The sequence below is a fragment of the Lampris incognitus genome, chromosome 8, assembly GCF_029633865.1.
Source record: "Lampris incognitus isolate fLamInc1 chromosome 8, fLamInc1.hap2, whole genome shotgun sequence".
Classification (NCBI taxonomy): Eukaryota; Metazoa; Chordata; class Actinopteri; order Lampriformes; family Lampridae; genus Lampris; species Lampris incognitus.
The window spans coordinates 10,450,895-10,473,295 of record NC_079218.1 but is presented as its reverse complement, the minus strand read 5'-3'; the positions used below and the strand labels follow the sequence as shown (position 1 = coordinate 10,473,295).

The following is a 22,401-nucleotide window of genomic DNA, read 5'->3' as shown; positions in this document are numbered from 1 at the left end:
GTGTGTGTGTGTGTTGTGTGTGCGATGGTAAATGTCTGTTTGTTTCCATGTGTGTCTTTGCATGTTTGTGCTTTGGGTGTGTTTGTGTATGTATGAACATCCGTGTGTGTGTGTGTGTGTGTGTGTGTGTGTGTGTGTGTGTGTGTGTGTGTGTGTGTGTGTGTGTTGTTGTGCGATGGTAAATGTCTGTTTGTTTCCATGCGTGTCTTTGCATGTTTGTGCTTTGGGTGTGTTTGTGTATGTATGAACATCTGTGTGTGTGTGTGTGTGCGCAAGCACGCGCAATGATGAGTGTCTGTAATAGGGAGGCGCCGATGCCACTTTTTGTCAGACGAAGTACAAGTACTTACATTTGGGTACTTGCCGATAAGAGTACTTCGTAATACCAGTACAGTTCTCACAGTGACTTTGTGAACATGTTTTATTTTCAGCAGATGTTCCTCGCTTTCTAACCGAAACGGATGAAATATAAACCGTGATGCTGTTGCTGACATGTTAACGTTCAACTTCGAGTTTTCCAGGGGTGTCTGGGTAGCATGGCGGTCTATTCCGTTGCCTAGCAACACGGGGATCGCCGGTTCGAATCCCCGTGTAACCTCCGGCTTGGTCGGGCTTCTCCACAGACACAGTTGGCCGTGTCTGCGGGTAGGAAGCCGGATGTGGGTGTGTGTCCTGGTCGCTGCACTAGCGCCTCCTCTGGTCGGTCGGGGCACCTGTTCAGGAGGGGGAGTGGGAACTGGGGGGGGGGGTAGCGTGATCATCCCACACACTACGTCCCCCTGGTGAAACTCCTCACTGTCGGGTGAAAAGAAGCGGCTGGCGACTCCACACGCATGGGAGGAGGCATGTGGTAGTCTGCTGCCCTCCCCGGATCGGCAGAGGGGGTGGAGCAGTGACCCGGGACGGCTCGGAGAGCGGGATGATTGGCCTGGTACAACAGGGCAGAAAAAGGGGGGGAGACATTTTCAGTGCAACACAAACTGTAGCAGAACACCTGAAACGATGGTGTCATATGTTGGTGCCGTCTGTGAGGACGAATCCTTAAAATACACCAGGCAAGGACACAGCTTGTCATGTGGGCGGGGCGGAGCGGTTTTTGTTTGCTTTACCTGCTACACCCGCTGCGCCTGTGTTGCAGCTGGTTGCACGCCAGCGGTGTTGTGTTGTCTGCTTCACTGGATGCATACTGAGTTTTGCCAAGTGATAATGCAGTTGGTTATGCAGGGTTTGCAAGCGTAGGCTATATTAACTGGTACTGAGATCAGAGTGGCAAAAAGGTGCTACTCTGAAAAGTTGAAAAATAGGGACCCAGCATCAGTCTGGAGTAGTCTGAAAGACATTATCAACTACAGGAGACTACCCCCCACCCCACCCCACCCCACCCCCCCAGCAGTCCAGAGAACCATCAACTGGCGGACGATCTAAATGGGTTTTACTGCAGGTTTGAAAAGCATACTTCCACACCCCTCACCCTCTCCGGCCCCAACAAACAACCAACTGCACTCCCTGCCACCCACTCTCCCCTCCCCACCGAATCCAGACCTGCACTCAGGATCTGTGTTGAAGAAGTGTGCCGGCTCTTCCAGAGACAGAAGACTAGGTAGGCACCGGGCCCGGATGGCATGTTACCCTCCTGTCTTAAAGTCTGTGCAGACCAGCTGGCCCCCATTTTCACACTGATCTTCAACAGATCACTGGAGCTGTGTGAAGTCCCCTCCTGCTTCAAGAGCTCCGCTATCATCCAAGAAACCCCCGTATCACAGGATTAAATGACTACAGGCCCATTGCCCTAAATATCTGTGGTGGTGAAATCCTTCGAGAGACAGGTGCTGGCCCACCTGAACGAATTCACAGGCCACCTTCTTGACCCCTGCAGTTTGCCGACCGAGCAAACAGGGAGGCTGCAGTCAATTTGGGATTGCACTACATCTTCTAACACCTGGACTCCCCAGGGAGATGCGCAAGGGTCCTGTTTGTGGACTTCAGCTCAGCGTTCAACACCATCATCCCAGATATCCTCCACTCCAAACTAACCCGGCTCACTGTACCAGCCCCCATCTGCCAGTGGATTAAAAACTTCCTGACAGACAGGAGGCAGCTGGTGAGGCTGGGGAAAATCACATCCACCACCTGGACAATCAGCACTGGCTCCCCCTAGGGATGAGTGCACTCCCCTGTGGTCTTCTCCCGCTACACAAATGACTGCACCTCAGGTGACCTGTCTCTTAAACTCCTGAAGTTTGCGGCTGACACAACCATCATTGGCCTTATCCGGGATGGTGACCATTCTGCCTATATAGATGGGAGGTTGATCAGCCGGCCCTCTGGTGTGGCCATAACAACCTGGAGCTGAACATGCTCAGAACAGTGGAGATGACAGTAGACTTCAGGAGGAGCCCCCCCCCCCAACACCGCCCCCCCCACCATACTCAACAGCACAGTGTCTTAAGTGAAAACCTACAGATTTCTGGGTTCCACAATCTCCCAGGACCTAAGGTGGGCATCCAACCTAGACACAGTCATCAAAGAGGCCCAGCAGAAGATGTACTTTCTTCACCAGCTCGGGAAGTTCCACCTGCCTCAGGAACTGCTGATTCAGTTCTACACTGCAGTAATCCAGTCTGTCCTCTGCACATCCATCACTGTCTGGTTTGGATCGGCCACCAAACAGGACAGGGACAGACTACAACAGACAGTTAAGTCTGCAGAGAAAATAATTGGCGCCAACCTGCCCTCCATTCAGGACTTAAACACCTCCAGAGTCAGGGAACAGGAAGGCAACATCACTGCAGACACATCACACCCTGGTCACAACCTGTTCCAACTCCTCCCCTCTGGTAGGCGCTACAGAGCACTGTACCCCAAAACAACCAGATATAAAAACAGTTTCTTTCCGCAAGCTGTCACTCAAATGAACGCTTAACACTGTCAATAAATCCAACCATGTTGTATATACTGTACTGTACATTGTACGTATACTGGTACGCTCTGTCATGTCTAGGGATGTTTGTAAGTAACCTGTTAACATTTATTTCAGTGTCTCTGATATATTCTCTGCACCGCTGCACTTTATCACCTCTTACTTGCCCTGTACATGTCAATCCTTGTGTATATATCTGAAGATTGTTGTGTTGTTGTGTTGATATTCTCTGTTAAGTACACTGAGAGAGCCACGAAACCGCAGTCAAATTCCATGTAGTGTAAACCTACATGGCCAATAAACATGATTCTGATTCTGAATTAATCAACTCGATCGGTTTAACTACAGGATTGTGGATACATGCTGATTTGATTGATTTATTTTAATGTGCAATAAAAAACCCGCAAGGCTATCATTGCTGCGTCACATGGCCTCTGGTACATCCATCCATCCATCCATTATCCAAACCGCTTATCCTTCTCAGGGTCACAGGGATGCTGGAGCCTATCCCAGCAGTCATTGGGCGGCAGGCGGGGAGACACCCTGGACAGGCCGCCAGGCCATCACAGAGCCCACACACAGACATTCACACCTAGGGACAATTTAGTACAGCCGATTCACCTGACCTGCATGTCTTTGGACTGTGGGAGGAAACCGGACCATCTGGAGGAAACCCACGCAGACACGTGGAGAACATGCAAACTCCACACAGAGGACGACCTGGGACGACCCCCAAGGTTGGACAACCGCAGGATTCGAACCCAGGACCTTCTTGCTGTGAGGCGACTGCGCTAACCACTGCACCGCCGTGCCACCCATTGTGAACAATGGGCCTCACAGCCTCATCCCCAGATAGCAAAATTGCTGTGGCCCGGACCCGTCCCCCACCCGACATTTCATCCGGCCCACTTACCGCGTGAAATGATCTGGCACTTGGGCGGTCCGCTCCTGTTTGCCAGATCTGGGCCAGAACCAAGCCATAGCAATGCCACGTGTTTGCCAAAGGTGGCCCATATTTGTTTTGTGACATTTGGGCCATAGTCACCATTTACCACACGGGCCACTTCAGGGTCACATCCAGATCACATGTTGCCCAGAGCACCGCATCTTTGCCAAAAAAGGCCCACATTTGATTTGGCATATTTTGGCCATATTTGCTATTATACATGTGGGCCACTTCAGGCTCATGTCCATTTTGTCAAGGCCAGAAGAAGGCCATCAGTGCCGCATCACTGCCTGAAGTGGCCCACATCCGGATGCTATCTGGGTTGTGCCTCTGGTGCAATGAGGTTTTAATCATTTCTAAAATGATTATACTCATTTTTGTTTTCTTTACACACGTCTATGTAGTGTCTAGCTGAAGTGGAGTAGAAAACACGGCTGCCACGCAACCACACGAGACACGGATGAAGTTGGTGATGCAGGTAAAAAAAAGTGACGCCCTGCCCACGTGACTCGCTTTGTCTCTGCCTGGTGGCCTGCGCTCCTCCACGCTACACGGCTCACAACTTTGTCCTTTCTTGTGCCGTTTGGACAAATGACACATCAACGTGTTCGCCTGCGTCTCGACAGACGCTCCACATCATCGATCTAGCTCCGTATCCTCCTCTTCATGTAACAAAAAGACATCGCTCACTTTTCACAATTTCAGCAGGAATGGTGTGCATGTGTGACTTTGCATGTAAGTGTGCTCGTGTGTGTATGAGCCTCTATGTGAGCGCATCTGTGTCTATGTAGTAGTGTTTTTGTGTGTGTGTGTGGGGGGGGGGGGTCCACATCTATGTCTATTTGTTAGTGTTTGCTCCTGTGTGTGTGTGTGTGTGTGTGTGTGTGTGTGTGTGTGTGTGTGTGTGTGTGTGTGTGTGTGTGTGTGTGTGTCCCCGTCCACATCTGTGTCTATTTTGTAATGTTTTCTTCTGAGAGTGTTTGTGCAATGTGCAGTGATGAATGTTTGTGTGTGTGTGTGTGTGTGTGTGTGTGTGTGTGTGTGTTTGTCTGCATCTTTGTCTATGTAGTAGTGTTTGCTTGTGTTTGTGTGTATGCGTGTGCTGTTATCGGATTCTAGGGAGCAGTTCTTTTCTGTCTCCACTCTTGGTTGTGAGCAGGCTCAGACTGGTGCATCATGTGAGCAGGCTCAGACTGGTACATCATGTGAGCAGGCTCAGACTGGTGCATCATGTGAGCAGGCTCAGACTGGTACATCATGTGAGCAGGCTCAGACTGGTGCATCATGTGAGCAGGCTCAGACTGGTACATCATGTGAGCAGGCTCAGACTGGTACATCATGTGAGCAGGCTCAGACTGGTGCATCACGTGCAGGCTCAGACTGGTACATCATGTGAGCAAGCTCAGACTGGTGCATCACGTGCAGGCTCAGACTGGTGCATTACGTGCAGGCTCAGACTGGTACATCATGTGAGCAAGCTCAGACTGGTACATGATGTGCAGGCTCAGACTGGTGCATTACGTGCAGGCTCAGACTGGTACATCATGTGAGCAAGCTCAGACTGGTACATCATGTGAGCAGGCTCAGACTGGTGCATCCTGTGAGCAAGCTCAGACTGGTGCATCATGTGAGCAGGCTCAGACTGGTACATCATGTGAGCAGGCTCAGACTGGTGCATCATGTGAGCAGGCTCAGACTGGTACATCATGTGAGCAAGCTCAGACTGGTACATCATGTGCAGGCTCAGACTGGTGCATCATGTGAGCAAGCTCAGACTGGTGCATCATGTGAGCAGACTCAGACTGGTGCATCATGTGAGCAGGCTCAGACTGGTGCGTCATGTGAGCAGGCTCAGACTGGTGCGTCATGTGAGCAGGCTCAGACTGGTGCGTCATGTGAGCAGACTCAGACTGGTGCATCATGTCAGACTCAGACTGGTGCATCATGTGAGCAGACTCAGACTGGTGCATCATGTGAGCAGACTCAGACTGGTGCGTCATGTGAGCAGGCTCAGACTGGTGCATCATGTGAGCAGGCTCAGACTGGTGCGTCATGTGAGCAGGCTCAGACTGGTGCATCATGTCAGACTCAGACTGGTGCATCATGTGAGTAGGCTCAGACTGGTACATCATGTGAGCAGGCTTAGACTGGTGCATCATGTCAGACTCAGACTGGTACATCATGTGAGCAGACTCAGACTGGTGCGTCATGTGAGCAGGCTCAGACTGGTACATCATGTGAGCAGGCTCAGACTGGTGCGTCATGTGAGCAGGCTCAGACTGGTGCGTCATGTGAGCAGGCTCAGACTGGTGCGTCATGTGAGCAGGTTCAGACTGGTGCGTCATGTGAGCAGGCTCAGACTGGTCCATCATGTGAGTAGGCTCAGACTGGTGCGTCATGTGAGCAGGCTCAGACTGGTCCATCATGTGAGTAGGCTCAGACTGGTGCATCTTGTGCAGGCTCAAGACTGGTGCGTCATGTGAGCAGGCTCAGACTGGTCCATCATGTGAGCAGGCTCAGACTGGTGCGTCATGTGAGCAGGCTCAGACTGGTCCATCATGTGAGTAGGCTCAGACTGGTGCGTCATGTGAGCAGGCTCAGACTGGTCCATCATGTGAGTAGGCTCAGACTGGTGCATCTTGTGCAGGCTCAAGACTGGTGCATCATGTGAGTAGGCTCAGACTGGTACATCACGTGCAGGCTCAGACTGGTGCGTCATGTGAGCAGGCCCAGACTGGTGCATCATGTGAGTAGGCTCAGACTGGTACATCACGTGCAGGCTCAGACTGGTGCGTCATGTGAGTAGGCTCAGACTGGTACATCACGTGCAGGCTCAGACTGGTGCGTCATGTGAGTAGGCTCAGACTGGTGCATCATGTGCAGGCTCAGACTGGTGCATCATGTGCAGGCTCAGACTGGTGCGTCATGTGAGCAGGCTCAGACTGGTGCATCATGTGAGTAGGCTAAGACTGGTGCATCACGTGCAGGCTCAGACTGGTGCATCATGTGAGCAGGCTCAGACTGGTGCATCATGTGCAGGCCCAGACTGGTGCATCATGTGAGCAGGCTCAGACTGGTGCATCATGTGCAGGCCCAGACTGGTGCATCATGTGAGTAGGCTCAGACTGGTACATCACGTGCAGGCTCAGACTGGTGCGTCATGTGAGTAGGCTCAGACTGGTGCATCATGTGCAGGCTCAGACTGGTGCGTCATGTGAGTAGGCTCAGACTGGTGCATCATGTGCAGGCTCAGACTGGTGCGTCATGTGAGCAGGCTCAGACTGGTGCATCATGTGAGTAGGCTCAGACCGGTGCATCACGTGCAGGCTCAGACTGGTGCATCATGTGAGCAGGCTCAGACTGGTGCATCATGTGCAGGCCCAGACTGGTGCATCATGTGAGTAGGCTCAGACTGGTGCATCATGTGGAGGCTAGCTGTGATAAGTCTCCTCTATCACAATGATTCAGCTGTGTGCCAACAGGGGGCCACGCTGCTGTAGGTGTGTCAAACCAACGCCGGGACTCGCACCCTTTTTTAACAAGCATGTAGCAACAAAGATAAATGATTTTGAGTTTGAATGTGTGTGTGGGGGGGGCATGCATGTGTGTGTATGTGTATGTATGCATTTCTTCATGCGTGTATGTGTGGATTCGTACGTGTGTTTTGTGTGTGTGTGTGTGTGTTTTGTGTGTGTGTGTGTGTGTGTGTGTGTGCGCATGGTCATGCCTCTGTCTGCAGTGAAGTCAGTCAAATTGCTCAGGTCAGATTTTTTTTACAAGATCACTGTAAATGTGTGTGTGTGTGTGTGTGTGTGTGTTTGTGTGTGTGTGTGCGTGAGTGTGTGCGTGCGTGCCCTCCACACATCATTCCACAGCTAAATATTATTGCCCGAGCCAGAGATTACCCTCTTTATATCCCTATTACCAGCTGCTCTCTCACTCTCGCCGCCTCTCCCTCTATCTCAGATTCATTTTCCTCTCTCCGTCCGCCGTCTGCTTTCATACGTCCCCCTCTCCCTCTTCATATCGCTCCCCCCGTTTTAATTCTCTGCCTCTCTGGGCAAGTGCTGGGGACGGGGATGGGCTTAAACATCGGGGTAAACGGAGTGAGATTGCACTTTGACACGCCTCATATTATTCCCCCCCCCTTCGATTTTGACGCCCGAGCAAGTGAACGCGGGACTCTTCGTCTCACCGCCTCCTCCCTCCTCCTCTCCCTCTTTCTCCTTATCATCCTGTCACAACGTGTTGCCAGGGTGGGAGGGTGTCTCGGCTCGACAGAGAGCTCTGCACTCTCTCAATTCCCTTGTTTCTTTATTCATTTATTCACTCGGCCCGGTGCACACTTGTGAACGGCAAAATGAGGTAGGGCAGAAAAAAGGAGGAGGAGAGAGGGCGAGAGAGGGAGAGAGAGACGGAGCGAGAGAGGGAGAGAGACGGAGCGAGAGAGGGAGAGAGAGACGGAGCGAGAGAGGGAGAGAGAGAGGGAGAGAGGGCGAGAGAGGGAGAGAGAGGGAGAGAGAGACGGAGCGAGAGAGGGAGAGAGAGGGCGAGAGAGGGAGAGAGAGACGGAGCGAGAGAGGGAGAGAGAGACGGAGAGAGAGACGGAGAGGGAGAGAGACGGAGCGAGAGAGGGAGAGAGAGACGGAGAGAGAGACGGAGCGAGAGAGGGAGAGAGAGGGAGGGAGAGAGGGAGAAGGGGGAGAGAGAGCGAGAGAGAGAGGGAGGGAGAGAAAGAGGAAGGAACGGGAGGGAGGGAGAGAGAGAGAGACAGAGGGAGAGAGAGAACAAGAGAGGGATCGAAAGAAGGAGAGAGAAGAGAGGAGGGAGAGTAAGAGAGAGATAGAGCGAGAGAGGGAGAGAGCGGAAGTGAGTGAGAGAGATACAGCGAGGTAGAGCGAGAGAGGAGAGGGAGAGAACGAGAGAGAGATAGAGGAGAGAGAGCTAGAGAGAGCAAGAGATAGATAGATGGAGGGAGAGAGGGGGGGAGTTGGGAATGAGGGGAATGGGGGAGATCTTTCATGACAAACTGATGTTGCCCTGCACGCCCGGAGAGAAAAGGGTCAAGCAATCTCATTTTCCCGAGTTCAGCTTTTGCTCGCTCTTGTAGCGGGTCTGGCACCAAATGAGTTGGCCGTCTATTGATCAGTCATTTTCTCAGCCCGGGACACACACACACACACACACACACACACACACACACACACACACACACACACACACACACACACACACACACACACACACCAAAACAATTAAAGTCGATGTTGGGCACGTGGGGCGGGACCGTGGTTATGAATATAAAGCACGGGTCGTCTAGCAGCTCTTTAAACGGCCAGGCGTTGTTTTGGGTGCAGAATAACCACGGCTGATCCGCGGGCCCGGGGGCAGCCGATGATGAGGCCCGTGATTTAATTTCAGTTAACCTTCATCAGGACCACAGCGGAAGGCTTCATTATCTCAAACGTTTGGAAATTAATTTCATCACCAGGTGGAAACACCCTCGCACACTTTCAGTTATTTATTATTATTTCTCCGTGATACCCAGCTCTCCAATTCAGACACACACACACACACACATGACAAATTATTCAATAACTGTGTGGATGACCCCACCTAGGAGATGACACCGGGGCATCAGTAAGTAACAAAACAGACACACACACACACACACACACACACACACACACACACACACACACACACACACACACACACACAAAGTATACAGAGTTTCCTCTGTGTACTTTGTATTGTAAAGTGTTCCATGTTCCGTTCATTAGGGGATTGATGTGTGTGTGTGTGTGTGGTGTGTGTTGTGTGTGTGTGTGTGTTTGAGTGCAAAAATGTTTTATATCTCGTGGAAATTGCTGGATAGAAAACATCTTTTTATATATATACATATATATATATATACATATACACACACACACACACATTGCTTACTTCTAAGTGCTGATATTTGCAGATGACTGTTTGGTTAATGTTATCAGTTTCGGCGAGCCATGCTGAGCGTTTATTTCCCTTGAACTGTTTTTCTTTTCACTTCAGTTGTGTGCAATGTCATTGTTTCTTTAATCCGTATTTCTCCTTGAGGATAATTCTATATGTGACTTGTATATATTAAAATTGTAAATGCCAATACCATATTTTCTATATATATATATATATATATATATATATATATATATATATATATATATTGTCAATTTCAACTGACACAAATTTCTTCTACACAGTCACAGTTTGCAAACCTAATGAGGTAATAAAAACAGATTCCTCATTTAACAATTGATCATTCTCTCTCTCTCTCTCTCTCTCTCTATCTCTCTCTCTCTCTCTCTCTCTCTCTCTCTCTCTCCGTCTCTCTGTCTCTCTCTCTCTCTCTCTCTCTCTCTCTCTCTCTCTCTCTCTCTCTCTCTCTCTCTCTCTCTCTCTGTCTCTCTCTCTCTCTCTCTCTCTCTCTCTCTCTCTCTCTCTCTCTCTCTCTCTCTCTCTCTCTCTCTCTCTGTCTCTCTCTCTGTCTCTCTTGTCTCTCTCTAACCAGATGACTGGAACACCAAATCTCACCCGTACACGAAGAAGGAATATGGCAAATGGGAGCTGTACCTTCCTCCTAAACAAGACAAGTCCCCCGCCGTGGCGCATGAAACCAAGCTGAAGGTAGTGTCTTCTTACCACTTCGCCGTGGAGTATGGACCAAAGAAGAGAGCCATGCATGTCTTTACAGAGAGATGCACGCCGAGCTATATTTAATCTGCTGGGCTTTTTCTTTGGTTAGCTTCTATTTTTAGAATAATGACAGAATTCAGCACTAAAAGCCACTTGAAACTCTCAGGGGGAGGCGAACGCCTAACTAAAGGCAGCGCGTGCCTCAGGGCTAAGTAACCCAATACTGTGATGAGGTGAAACACCTCCCTGATCTCATCTAAGGTCAGATTTCGGTTCCAGTTGCTGTTGATGGGGGTTAGCTTGAGCCAGATGTGCACCCGAGGCTAACTCTGCACATTAGCAGCGATGCCCCTCTCCCGGAGCTTCGTAGACAGGTGGATCGAACCACTGACAAATCTTTAGTCAAGGCTGATATGAACAGCAGAATTACTCTTATCACAATACATTTGACCCCTTTGTATGTGTGTGTGTGTGTGTGTGTGTGTGTGTTCTTGTTCATGCGATATTTATGAGGATCAATTGGAATTTTTAACCATAAAAGTGAAGATATTTTAGCTACTCCTTGCTTCTTTGAGGATCTATTTATGGGTTTGGACTTGGGTTTAGGGTTAAGATAAAGATATAAGATATTTTGTTTTGAATAAATACATTTAAGTATTTAAATAAACTATATATACCGTATTTCCTGGACTAAGTGCTACCACTGGAATAAAAGTCACACTCACCGAAAAAATGCGTTGTTGTGAGGGGAAAAAAACCCATATATAAGTCACTTCGGTGTATAAGTCGCATTTATATGGCGGTACAGGATTTTCAATTGAGTCACGAGATTAAACAGTGCCATCTAGTGGCCTTAGTTGAAATGCGGTGTATTTTTCCGACTACATTACATTGTATAAGTCGCTTAAGTCACAGGACCAGCCAGACAAGTAAAAAAAATAGCGACTTATAGTCCAGGAAATACGGTATACATATATACATATTATAAATGTTTTAGCGCCCCCTCTGAACACGGCTAATTCTCAGGAGATTGAGTTGCCAAAACTTATTGATACCTAGCTAGCTTGTTAACTTGCACAGTGTTGCTAGGCGACTATTCGAAACAGACCAACTGACAGACTGATGATGGTTGTTCACTGATTGTCCAATCAAATCAGCGAATTAGATGATGTCCTTGATTACCAGAAGCTGATTGGTTTGGTTTTCTGATGAGGTTTAATTGACAACCAGGAGGAGAGTTTCTCAAACTTGACATGATTTTCACTGGACTGAATCTTTAAATGTTATTATTTTACCATGAACCCCCCCCCCCATGCAGCTTTTAGGGTATTAGCAGTTAAAAATTAAGAATATGAATAGTTGTGCTTGGTTATTCAACTTTTTTTTTTATTTGAAAAAGAAATTGTGATTTTGTTCCTTCCTCCTCACCTCTCCGTTGTTCAGTCTCTCTTTCTCCCTCGGCTGTCTGACAGGCAGATGTTTGGGCTGCCGGGTGAGGAGGTGACTCCGCTGGGAGCCCTCTCTCCGGTAATTGGCTGTCACACACAACCTCCTAAAGTTGGCAAATCGGATTTCTAGGCATCTGCGAGGCACGGGGAAGGGGAAAGGTGGTGGGGGCTAAGGCCAAGGGATAATATGGCAAGGTGCAGGCTTTAACCGCAGGTATAAGTGTGTGTGCTTAACCTCCTACCAGCTCTCCGTGTCCCCCTCTCACTTAACTACCTCTTCACCCGCCTGTCCATCTTTCACTCCTCGGCATTCCCTCTCAGAAACCCCCCCCCCAATCTCTGAGAGTGTACAGCACTTGTAAAGTGCTCCATCGCTATCTTGTTGTACTCCAAGTAGTCATTATGGCATGAGGGCTGCGTTTTTCGTACTGTTGTTCAATCTGTTTATGTAAAGCACTTCGAACTGCCTTTGTCTTTGAAATGTGCAGCATAGATAAACTTGCCTCGCTTTCCTGTTCTCTTCATGACCAGCTTCCAACAACATCTGAATGCCGAATATTTTCTAAGACTAGTATATATACATGTATACACAAGTGCTGAATATGGAGCTGCCAGGGAAGAGGAAAAGAGGAAGGCTAAAGAGGAGGTTTATGGATCTAGGGAGAGAGGACATGCAGGTGGCGGGAAGGTGACAGGAAGATGTAGAGGACAGGAAGAGAGGGAAACAGATGATCCGCTGTGGCGACCCCTAACGGGACCAGACGGAAGTAGTGATAGCACACACACACACACACACACACACACACACACACACACATATATATACAAATACATATACATATATATATATACACACACATATACATGTATATACATGTATATATACATACATACACACACACATATATATATAGCAGCGAGCATTGCAGCAAGATTTATATTTTCCTGCCACAATCTGAGAGACAGTGGGTGACGGCACCGATTGCCAATACAGCAAATGTTGAATTGAATATATATAAATCCAGTGAGTCAAGTAAATTAATTCTTCATGAAACAGTAGAAGCCTGTTTCATGCCATAAGCAATCATCAGCTGTCCCTCATAGTAGTAGTACTATGTGGTAGTCTGCAGCCCTCCCCGGATCGGCAGAGGGGGTGGAGCAGCAACCGGGATGGCTCGGAAGAGTGGGGTAATTGGCGAAGTACAATTGGGGAGGGGAAAAGGGGGGAAAAAACAATGTTTAGGTAGGTGGTACGTGTCAAAGTAGCATCCGCATGAATGCTAGGACCCAAGGTTTCCCAGCAGGACACTGTCCAGAGCATCACACTGCCTCCGCCAGCTTGCGTTCTGCCCATAGTGCAGCCTGGTACCATCTCTTTCCCAGGTAAACGATGCACACGGGCCACCTTCTTCCATTGCTCCGTGGTCCAGTTGTGACCCTCACGTTGCCATTTTAGGTGCTTTCGGCAGTGGACAGGGGTCATCAGGGGCACTCTGACTGGTCCGCAGCTACACAGCCCCCCATACACAGCAAGCTGTGATGTACTGTGTGACACAGTGTGTCCTATGTCTGTCATAGTGTGTTCTATCATAGTGTGTTCTATGTCTGTCATAGTGTGTTCATAGTGTATTCTATGTCTGTCAGTGTGTTCATAGTGTGTTCTATGTCTGTCATAGTGTGTTCATAGTGTGTTCTATGTCTGTCATAGTGTGTTCATAAGGTGTTTTATGTCTGCCATAGTGTGTTCATAGTGTGCTCTATGTCTGTCAGTGTGTTCATAGTGTATTCTATGTCTGTCATAGTGTGTTCATAGTGTGCTCTATGTCTGTCAGTGTGTTCATAGTGTATTCTATGTCTGTCATAGTGTGTTCATAGTGTGTTCTATGTCTGTCATAGTCAGCATTAACTTTTTCAGCAGTTTGAGCTACAGTAGCTCTTCTGTGGGGTCGGACCACATGGGCCAGCCTTCACTCCCCACGTGCTTCAGTGAGCCTTGGGTGCCCATGATCCTGTCGCCGGTTCACCGGTTGTCCTTCCTTGCACCACTTTTGGTTGGTACTCACCTCCGCACACCAGGAATCCCCAACGAGGCTTTCAAAATCTACAAGTCTGTAATAAGAGAACACACAGACTTGTAAAAAGTGTTTGCATGGCTTTGTTTCCAGCTCACTCCTCATTTGTGGCGTTTCAGTACCGGCGAATATAAGTGGCGTCGCAGTGGCACTACTGTACAGAAGAAGTAAATCTGCACGCTGCAGGTTGTTCCCTCAGTCAAGGATGAAGGGAAGAGTAAACTGCAGGGTGTCGACTGTGCAAAGCCCACTAACGCCGGTGTTTACCTCCACACTGGGAATGATACTGACCTGCTCAACAAAGAGCAGGGAAACAGATGAACAGCAAAGAGACAGAGAGAGACAGAGACAGAGACACAGAGAGAGGGAGTGAGACAGAGAGAGAGACAGAGACAGAGAGAGAGAGAAGAGACAGAGAGAGAAGAGACAGAGAGAGAGTGAAGAGACAGAGAGAGAGAGAAGAGACAGAGAGAGAGACAGAGAGAGAGACAGAGAGAGAGAGAGAGAGAGAAGAGACAGAGAGAGAGACAGAGAGAGAGAGAAGAGACAGAGAGAGAGAGAGACAGAGAGAGAGAGCGAGCAAGAGAGATGGAGCGAGAGCGACAGAGAGAGAGAGGAGACAGAGAGAGAGACCAAGATAGAGAGACAGAGACACAGAGAGAGAGAGAAGAGACAGAGAGACAGAGAGAGAGAGCGAGAGAGACAGAGTCACAGAGAGAGCGAGAGACAGAGAAGAGACAGAAAGAGACAGAGAGAGAGCATTCTTAAGGGGGGTGGTTGGGGTCCCATCATATATGTGTGTGTGTGGGGGGGGCGGGGGGTTGTGATTAGATTCCGCTTTTTTGATTGTATTCACAATTAATTTTATGAGAATGTGAAGTAAGATTTAAGGATTAAAGGTAATTTGATGATAGTTAAAAATCAATCAGCCAGCCAATCAGTCTAGCTTCTTTTGTATGCCACATGCTTTACGTCATAGTAAACGAATTATACATTAATTTGTTACATCATAATCATATACAGTGGCATAACGCCCGAAACCAACGATCAGTTTCATATGCAAATGTGGGTGTGACCATTAACTAGAGGTTTGATGGCCATGTGTACTATTCACACAGGATTTGGGAATTTTCACAATCGCAGCATAATATATATATACAGGGCGGCACGGTGGCGTAGTGGTTAGCGCGGTCGCTTCACAGCAAGAAGGTCCTGGGTTCGAGCCCCGGGGTAGTCCAACCTTGGGGGTCGTCCTGTGTGTGGAGTTTGCATGTTCTCCCCGTGTCTGCGTGGGTTTCCTCCGGGGGCTCTGGTTTCCTCCCACAGTCCAAAGACATGTAGGTCAGGTGAATCGGCCGTACTACATTGTCCCTAGGTATGACTATGTGTGTGTGTGTGTGCATGCATGCATGCATGTGTGTGTGTACTTTGTCCATATTAATGAGTCATGTATCAGTGTATGTGTAGCCACTGATGGTACGTCAGGCTTTTTTTGCAAAATGTGACAAAAAAACAAACAAACAGAGGGGATGAATCGATTCGGTGAGGGAAAAGAGAGGGATGGGGATGAAAAGCGGGTAGAAACAGCTTCCCTCTCTCTCTCTCTCTCTCTCTCTCTCTCTCTCCCTCTCTCACTCGCCGTTTCCCTGCACGTCATGCCCTTGGAGGTGTTTGTGTGTCGCCGGGTAGTTGTGGTAAGCGTGTGCGCTGGTGATCCGTCTCTGATAGCAGCCTTGCTCGTCAGAGGAGCGGCAGCAGAGGTTACGTCACAAACCAGACACTGTAACTGTTCAGTAAGCACACTAACAATGCACAGCTACTCGTAACACCTGCTAACTTCCTCTTCTTCCTTTTCAACCTGCCTCCCCGGCGAAAGAATAACTCGCGTGGCGCATGGGCTTTACTGCTGTAATAGCATGTCGGTCGGCTTCACAACACAACACAACACAACACAACACAACACAACACACTGCACGAGTCCGCTGCAGCCCGTATACTGATGTTAGGCAAGGCAGTTTTATTCATGCAGCACATTTCAGCAACAAGGCAATTCAAAGTGCTTTACATAAAACATAAAGGGCTTTAAAAGAAGCAACATGGGACCACAAAAAGACATTTAAATACAGATAAAAACAGAGTAAGCGTTACAGTGTAGCGTGAGATGAAAACAGAAAGCTTCAGATTTTATTTAATCGGCGGCGGCGGCGAACAGGAAGGCCTTCAGCCTGGGTTCGAAAGAGCCGAGAGTTGCAGCAGACCTGCGGCTGCTGGGCGTTTGTTGCAGGCGTGTGGTGCGTAGAAACTGAAAGCTGGAGGGCATCCGGGTGGCGTGGCGGTCGGTTCCGTCGCCTACCAACACGGGGATTGCTGGTTCGAATCCCCGTGTTACAGACACAATTGCCATGTCTGCGGGTGGGAAGCCCGGATGTGGGTATGTGTCTTGGTCGCCGCACTAGCGCCTCCTCTGGTCGGTCGGGGCGCCTGTTTGGGTGGGGGGGGGGGGAATAGTGTGATCCTCCCTACATCCCCCTGAGGAAACTCCTCACTGTCAGGTGAAAAGTAGCGGCCGGCGACTCCACATGTATGGGAGGAGGCATGTGGTAGTCTGCAGCCCTCCCCGGATCGCCAGAGGGGGTGGAGCAGCGACCGGGACGGCTCGGAAGAGTGGGGTAATTGGCCAAGTACAATTGGGGAGATAAAGGGGAGGGGGAATCCAAAAAAAATAGAAAGTGAAAGCTGCCTCTCCATGTGTAGTTTGGACTCTGGGGACAGAAAGCAGACCTGTCCCAGACCCTCTTGAGAGGTCTGGGGTGGTTCACAGTGCAGCAGAAGATCAGAGACGTGTTTTGGCCCTAAACCGTTCAGGGCTTTATGAACCCAGAGCAGAGGTTTTAAAACCAGTTCTCTGACGGACAGGAAGCCCGCGTGAAGACCTCAGAACTGGAGGGATGTGATCCACGTGTTGGGCCTTAGTGAGGACTCGAGCAGCGGCGTTCTGAATCTGCCGCAGCTGTTTGACGGGCGATTCAGAGACCTGCGAAGACGCCGCTACAGTAGCCGAGTCGACCGAAGATGAACGCGTGGACAAGTTTTCCCAAATCCTGCTCAGACATAAATCCTTTAATTCTCCTTCAGGTGATAGTAGGCTGACTCTGTAATTAGCTTGCTGTGGTTGTGTAAATCCAGGTCGAGTAATAATGGTAATATTAGTAATATTACTAATAATAGACAGACAGACAGATAGATGGATGGATAGGTAAAAATGAAGGCCAGAGCTTGCATCCTGGTGCAGTTTCTGGTTTGGTTCTCATAACATAAAAAAATCATTTGGCCCTTTAACTGAAGCCAGCAGACCAGGTAAATTAAAGACGTCTATGATCCCTTGTTGGTTTCACCTGTTCAGTCCACCGTAATCCACCTGGATCAGCTTGGAAGAGGCAGGCTGCTGAAGGATTTGCTTGACACGGTTTCGACTTGAATTGCCCACGCGAGGAAGATTATGCCACGGAAACGATTAAGGGCCGTTTAATGCGGTACGACGGCGGGTGCTTACGGGTCGGGGTGCCACGGAAACCTTGGGCGCTGTCGGGTTTTTAATGCTCAGAAGTGTCCGTACACATCTGAATTAGTCCACCAGCCAAGAGGGCTAATATGGCAGCAATAGAAAGCTGCTCAGGAACAACGGGGGGTCACCTGAGGCTGGACGCTAATGGCTCAGGGCAGCAGACGGTCCACAGTTAGTCGAGCAACGGCTCGGTGCAAAAGTGGTGCTGAAATTCCCATTAAAGACTGCACAACTCATGGTGTCTTGACGCGAATGGTTTATGGCAGCCAACAAGCGCACGGAGGTGATGTCTCTCCACAGAAATAAGAGGCTGTGGCTGCAGCCGGCTGAAGCAACCACAACATCGCAAAATGGAGGAACGGAAAAAAAAAATACAACAACCGTTGCCCGGTCCAATAAATTCTGGTTTCTGCCGTTGATGTGAGCATACGGTGTGCAACCACAACCACAGCAGTGCTTTCATCCACCATAATGTGAGTCGACATTGCATGCTGGGTAAAGGCGCGAGAGTCTGGGGGTTGCCATTCAGGTGCACATTAAGCCCCTTTATGAAAGTGGATGTAACATGAGGCTGACACAGGATATCTGAACATCATTATCAAACACATGAATCTCCCCCCCCCCCCCCCCCGGCCACCTTTTCTCCCCAATTGTAGTCAGCCACTTACCCCACTCTTCTGAGCCATCCCGGTCACTGCTCCACCCCCCTCTGCTGATCCGGGGAGGGCTGCAGACTACCACATGCCTCCTCCCATACATGTGGAGTCACCAGCCGCTTCTTTTCACCTGACAAGAAGAGTTTCACCAGGGGGACGTAGCGCGTGTGAGGAGCACGCTATTCCCCCCCCCCCCCCCGCAGTTCCTCCTCCCCCCGAACAGGCACCCCGACCGACCAGAGGAGGCGCTAGTGTAGCGACCAGGAAACATGCCCACATCCGGCTTCCCATCTGCAGACACGGCCAATTGTGTCTGTAGGGACCCCTGACCAAGCCGGAGGTAACACGGGGATTCGAACTGGCGATCCCCGTGTTGGTAGGCAACGGAATCGAACACCACACCACCCAGATGCCCAAAACACGTGCATCTCTTCTGCGGTTGAGGTTTTCCAGCAGGATGCTGCGTTGTGCCTTCAGAGCTCAGACCAATATGACACGCTAACCAGCCCTGAATTGAACTGAACATTGGAGGAACAAAATGGAGGATGCCGGGCGTCCGGGTAGCGTGGAGGTCTATTCCGGGGGGGTGGAGCAACGATCGGGATGGCTCGGAGAGTGGGGTGATTGGCCAGGTACAATTGGAGAGAAATTGGCGCCGGGGGGGGAGGGGGGGGTAATGTATAGGATGCCATGACAAGCAGAGCAAACATGACAGCTGTGGGTAGAGATGGAGACGGCGGGTCAGATGTGCTGAAGCCACGCTGACAACCTTCAAGCATCCCGGTGTTGTCACTTTTACGCCGCGAGTCTCTTTCCGAAGGAGGTGAGGCTGTGATGAGGTCAGAAAGACACACAACACAATATGTCATGAATGCGTCCCTAAGCTTTTGTAGAGAATTCAACATTCTGCCCCCAAAGTTAATAGATCATTCGCAGTATGTGGACCAACTTTGTTTGCTCCTTTGCAAGCCAAGGGTACAGGTGTGGGTCACCGGTGGTGTGACTACTGACTAGTCGTCGACTGACTGTGTAGGAAGAGTTTCTGGAGGGATCTCATAGCCGAGGCATGTCTAACCTCATGTCAGGTTTTTTGCTGTCCCTATACGCCTTTGAGTCCGTGAGACTGTTTTCATATTGCTTGGATGACTGATCTGAAAATACAGCTAAGTCGGCTGGGTACTTTATCGCCATAATATCACCTAGTTTCAAATAACTAACAAACTTCTGCAGCATAAATACCGGCGTCTCGCGGGCCTCAGGCAACCCTGGCAAATATGAAACGCGCACCGCAGCTGCACAACTTGAAAGTGTGCAATAAGCTGATGCGGTCTTGGACCGCTACGCTTTTTGCGCCTCGTCTCAGGGGACCGCATGTTTTTTTGTAACCGAAATATCGATGGTTTTGAATAGTACAGATCATCCCTCAAATGCGGGTGGAAGGCAGGTCTGCTGCTCTCAAATAAAGCAGTGCTGGGAGCGTCCATGAATAAGTGAGCGAGCCAAGGACAGGTGCACCCGCTGAGGGAGAGAGAGAGAGATATGGAAGTCAGAGCACCTTGGGATATTTGGAAAGTATGCTCAGCGTGTTTCATCCCAGTGTAAGCCACACTGCGGGGATTGTGTGCGGTGAATGCATACACACTGTATAGCCCGGCTGTCGGTAGTATGCATGCACGTGGTGAACATTTGACTTTACATCCCTTTTCAGTTTAACTTGAGCAAACCTTGAAATATAATGGGATTCAAGAGTTAATAATTAATAAAGCGGTGTGTGCGAAGCTAGTCGGGTTGGCGGATTGCAGGTGAGTGCAAACACTACAGGGAGGCCTTGACTACACAGAGAATCCGACATAAAGCCGACGGTTCACAAAAAGGTTACGCTGCATGGCATTGTGCCTCTGCGTGAATGCGGTGTACCGCCACCCGGCTTCCGCCGTCTCCTCCAAACAGGGCTGCTCCTGCACGCTGCTTTGGCTGTGGTGGTTTCGGGTGAGATACCGAGACCGGTTCGTATCTCTGTGATGGCCCGATCGATGTCTCCGCAGTGACAACAGCATCCCACCCCGTCCATCCCATCACCACACCCATGATGATGTTGTAAAACGAAGTATGAGAGAGAGATACTTTATGGATCCCCGTGGGGTAATTACGCTCCACATATAACCCGCCCTAGCTGTGTAGCTAGGAGCAGTGGGCAGCCGCCGCCGTGCAGCGCCCGGGGACCAACTCCAGTTCGTCTTGCCATGCCTTGCTCATGGGCACAGGCAGGAGTATTAACCCTAACATGCATGTCTTTTTTGATGGCGGGGGAAACCGGAGCACCCGGAGGAAACCCCCCCCTCTCCCCGCGGACACGGGGAGAACATGCAAACTCCACACAGAGGCCGACCCGGGATGACCCCCCCCAAGGTTGGACAACCCCGGGGTTCGAACCCAGGACCTTCTTGCTGTGAGACGACGGCGCTAACCGCTACGCACCACCCATACTGCAGTTTTATTGCAAGTGCTGCCCAGAAATTTACTTTTCAAGTTGAATCTTGGACGTCTGCCCGGTCTGCGGCATACAGGCACGCGAACATAGCAATGGTGTTCCTCAACTGTTCAATTCTCAGTTATAAAGAGAGGATGTGGCGGATGGAAAAAGGATGTTCTGCTGTGTTGCTGTGACAACTGAGCAACAAGGGGTCAAATGCAACGCTGAACGTCACTGAATGTAACAAGAACACACATGGCGTCGTAGATGCAAAGCGCCGCTGTTGTGTGACCTGTTGTGACCAGAAGGATCACGCGGGATCGTTGTGTTGAGTTTGTGACGGGGAGCAGGTCTAGTGTTGACTGCGCAGCTACAGCTGAGTGTCTGACGTTGTATGTTATTTGCATCCTGACGTGATGCTTAGCATTGACCATGGTGGGGGTGTCCGGGTGGCGTGGCGGTCTATCCCGTTGCCTACTAACACAGGGATCGCTGGGTTGAATCCCCGTGTTACCTCCGGCTTGGTCGGGCGTCCCTACAGACACAATTGGCCGTGTCTGCGGGTGGGAAGCCGGATGTGGGTATGTGTCCTGGTCGCTGCACTAGCGCCTCCTCTGGTCGGTCGAGGCACCTGTTCGGGGTGGGGAAACTGGGGGGGGGAATGGCGTGATCCTCCCACGTGCTACGTCCCCCCGGTGAAACTCCTCGCTGTCAGGTGAAAAGAAGCGGCTGGCGACTCCACATGTGTCAGCAGAGGCATGTGGTAGTCTGCAGCCCTCCCCGGATCGGCAGAGGGGGTGGAGCAGCGGCCGGGACGGCTCGGGAGAGTGGGGTAATTGGCCAAGTACAACTGGAGAGAAAAAGGGGGAAAAGCCTTAAAAAATAAAGAAAATTAGAAAAGAAAGACAAAAAACACCATGGTGAGGATGGATTGACGTTTGATATTCGCCGGAGAAACTCCGGTTTAGAAGCTTTCTTGGAGAAATATTCAGTAAGAAATCCATAAGGTGACCTTCCTCCTTGTGATGGCTGTAGGGGCTCCACATTAGGGTGTCCCGCCTGCTGCAGGCGGGTTAAATTATACTCTGAAAAATAAATAGTAGACTTTAGAAGTTTCTACAAACCACTGAAGGCTTTTGTTTTCGATGGTTGCATTTTTATTACTGCGCTCCCAAAATGAGTGTGTCTAATCAAATGAACACCAGTCTGTGCAGTGTGAGCTGGTCCTGTTATTCCCCCGGTTGTTTGGGGCAGATTTGAAGTACCTTTAGTCATTCACTAGATGGAGTGCTAACTGGAGGTTTTGTTGTGGTGGGATAACCAAAATTGCACCAAAGTCACATGCCCTCTATTTAAACGTCAACCAATTGGAAATACTGTGCAAGTGCATGCTATGCCACCTTTAATGCACTGTAACATACACTTGATCGAGTCGAGTCGATTTTGTTTGTATAGCCCGGCATCACAACTTACAAATTTGCCTCAAGCGGCTTTACAGCAACACAACGTCCTGTCCTTAGACCCTCGCATCGGATAAGGAACATCTCCCTAAAAAAACTCTTTAACGGCGAGGAAAAAATAGGGAGAACCCTCGGGGAGAGCGACAGAGGAGGGATCGCTCTCCCAAGATGGACAGACGCGCAATGGAT

General features: G+C 49.8%; 1 protein-coding gene across 1 annotated transcript in view; it reads left to right on the top strand.

Annotated features, from left to right (window-relative positions):
* Window positions 1–22,401, top strand: part of gbe1a (glucan (1,4-alpha-), branching enzyme 1a) — a 251,284-nt gene that overhangs the window by 59,209 nt on the left and 169,674 nt on the right. Inside the window, exon 3 of the mRNA XM_056285228.1 lies at window positions 10,414–10,529. Within this exon, the coding sequence (XP_056141203.1) occupies window positions 10,414–10,529 (116 nt within the window). The remainder of the gene's footprint in view (window positions 1–10,413; window positions 10,530–22,401) is intronic.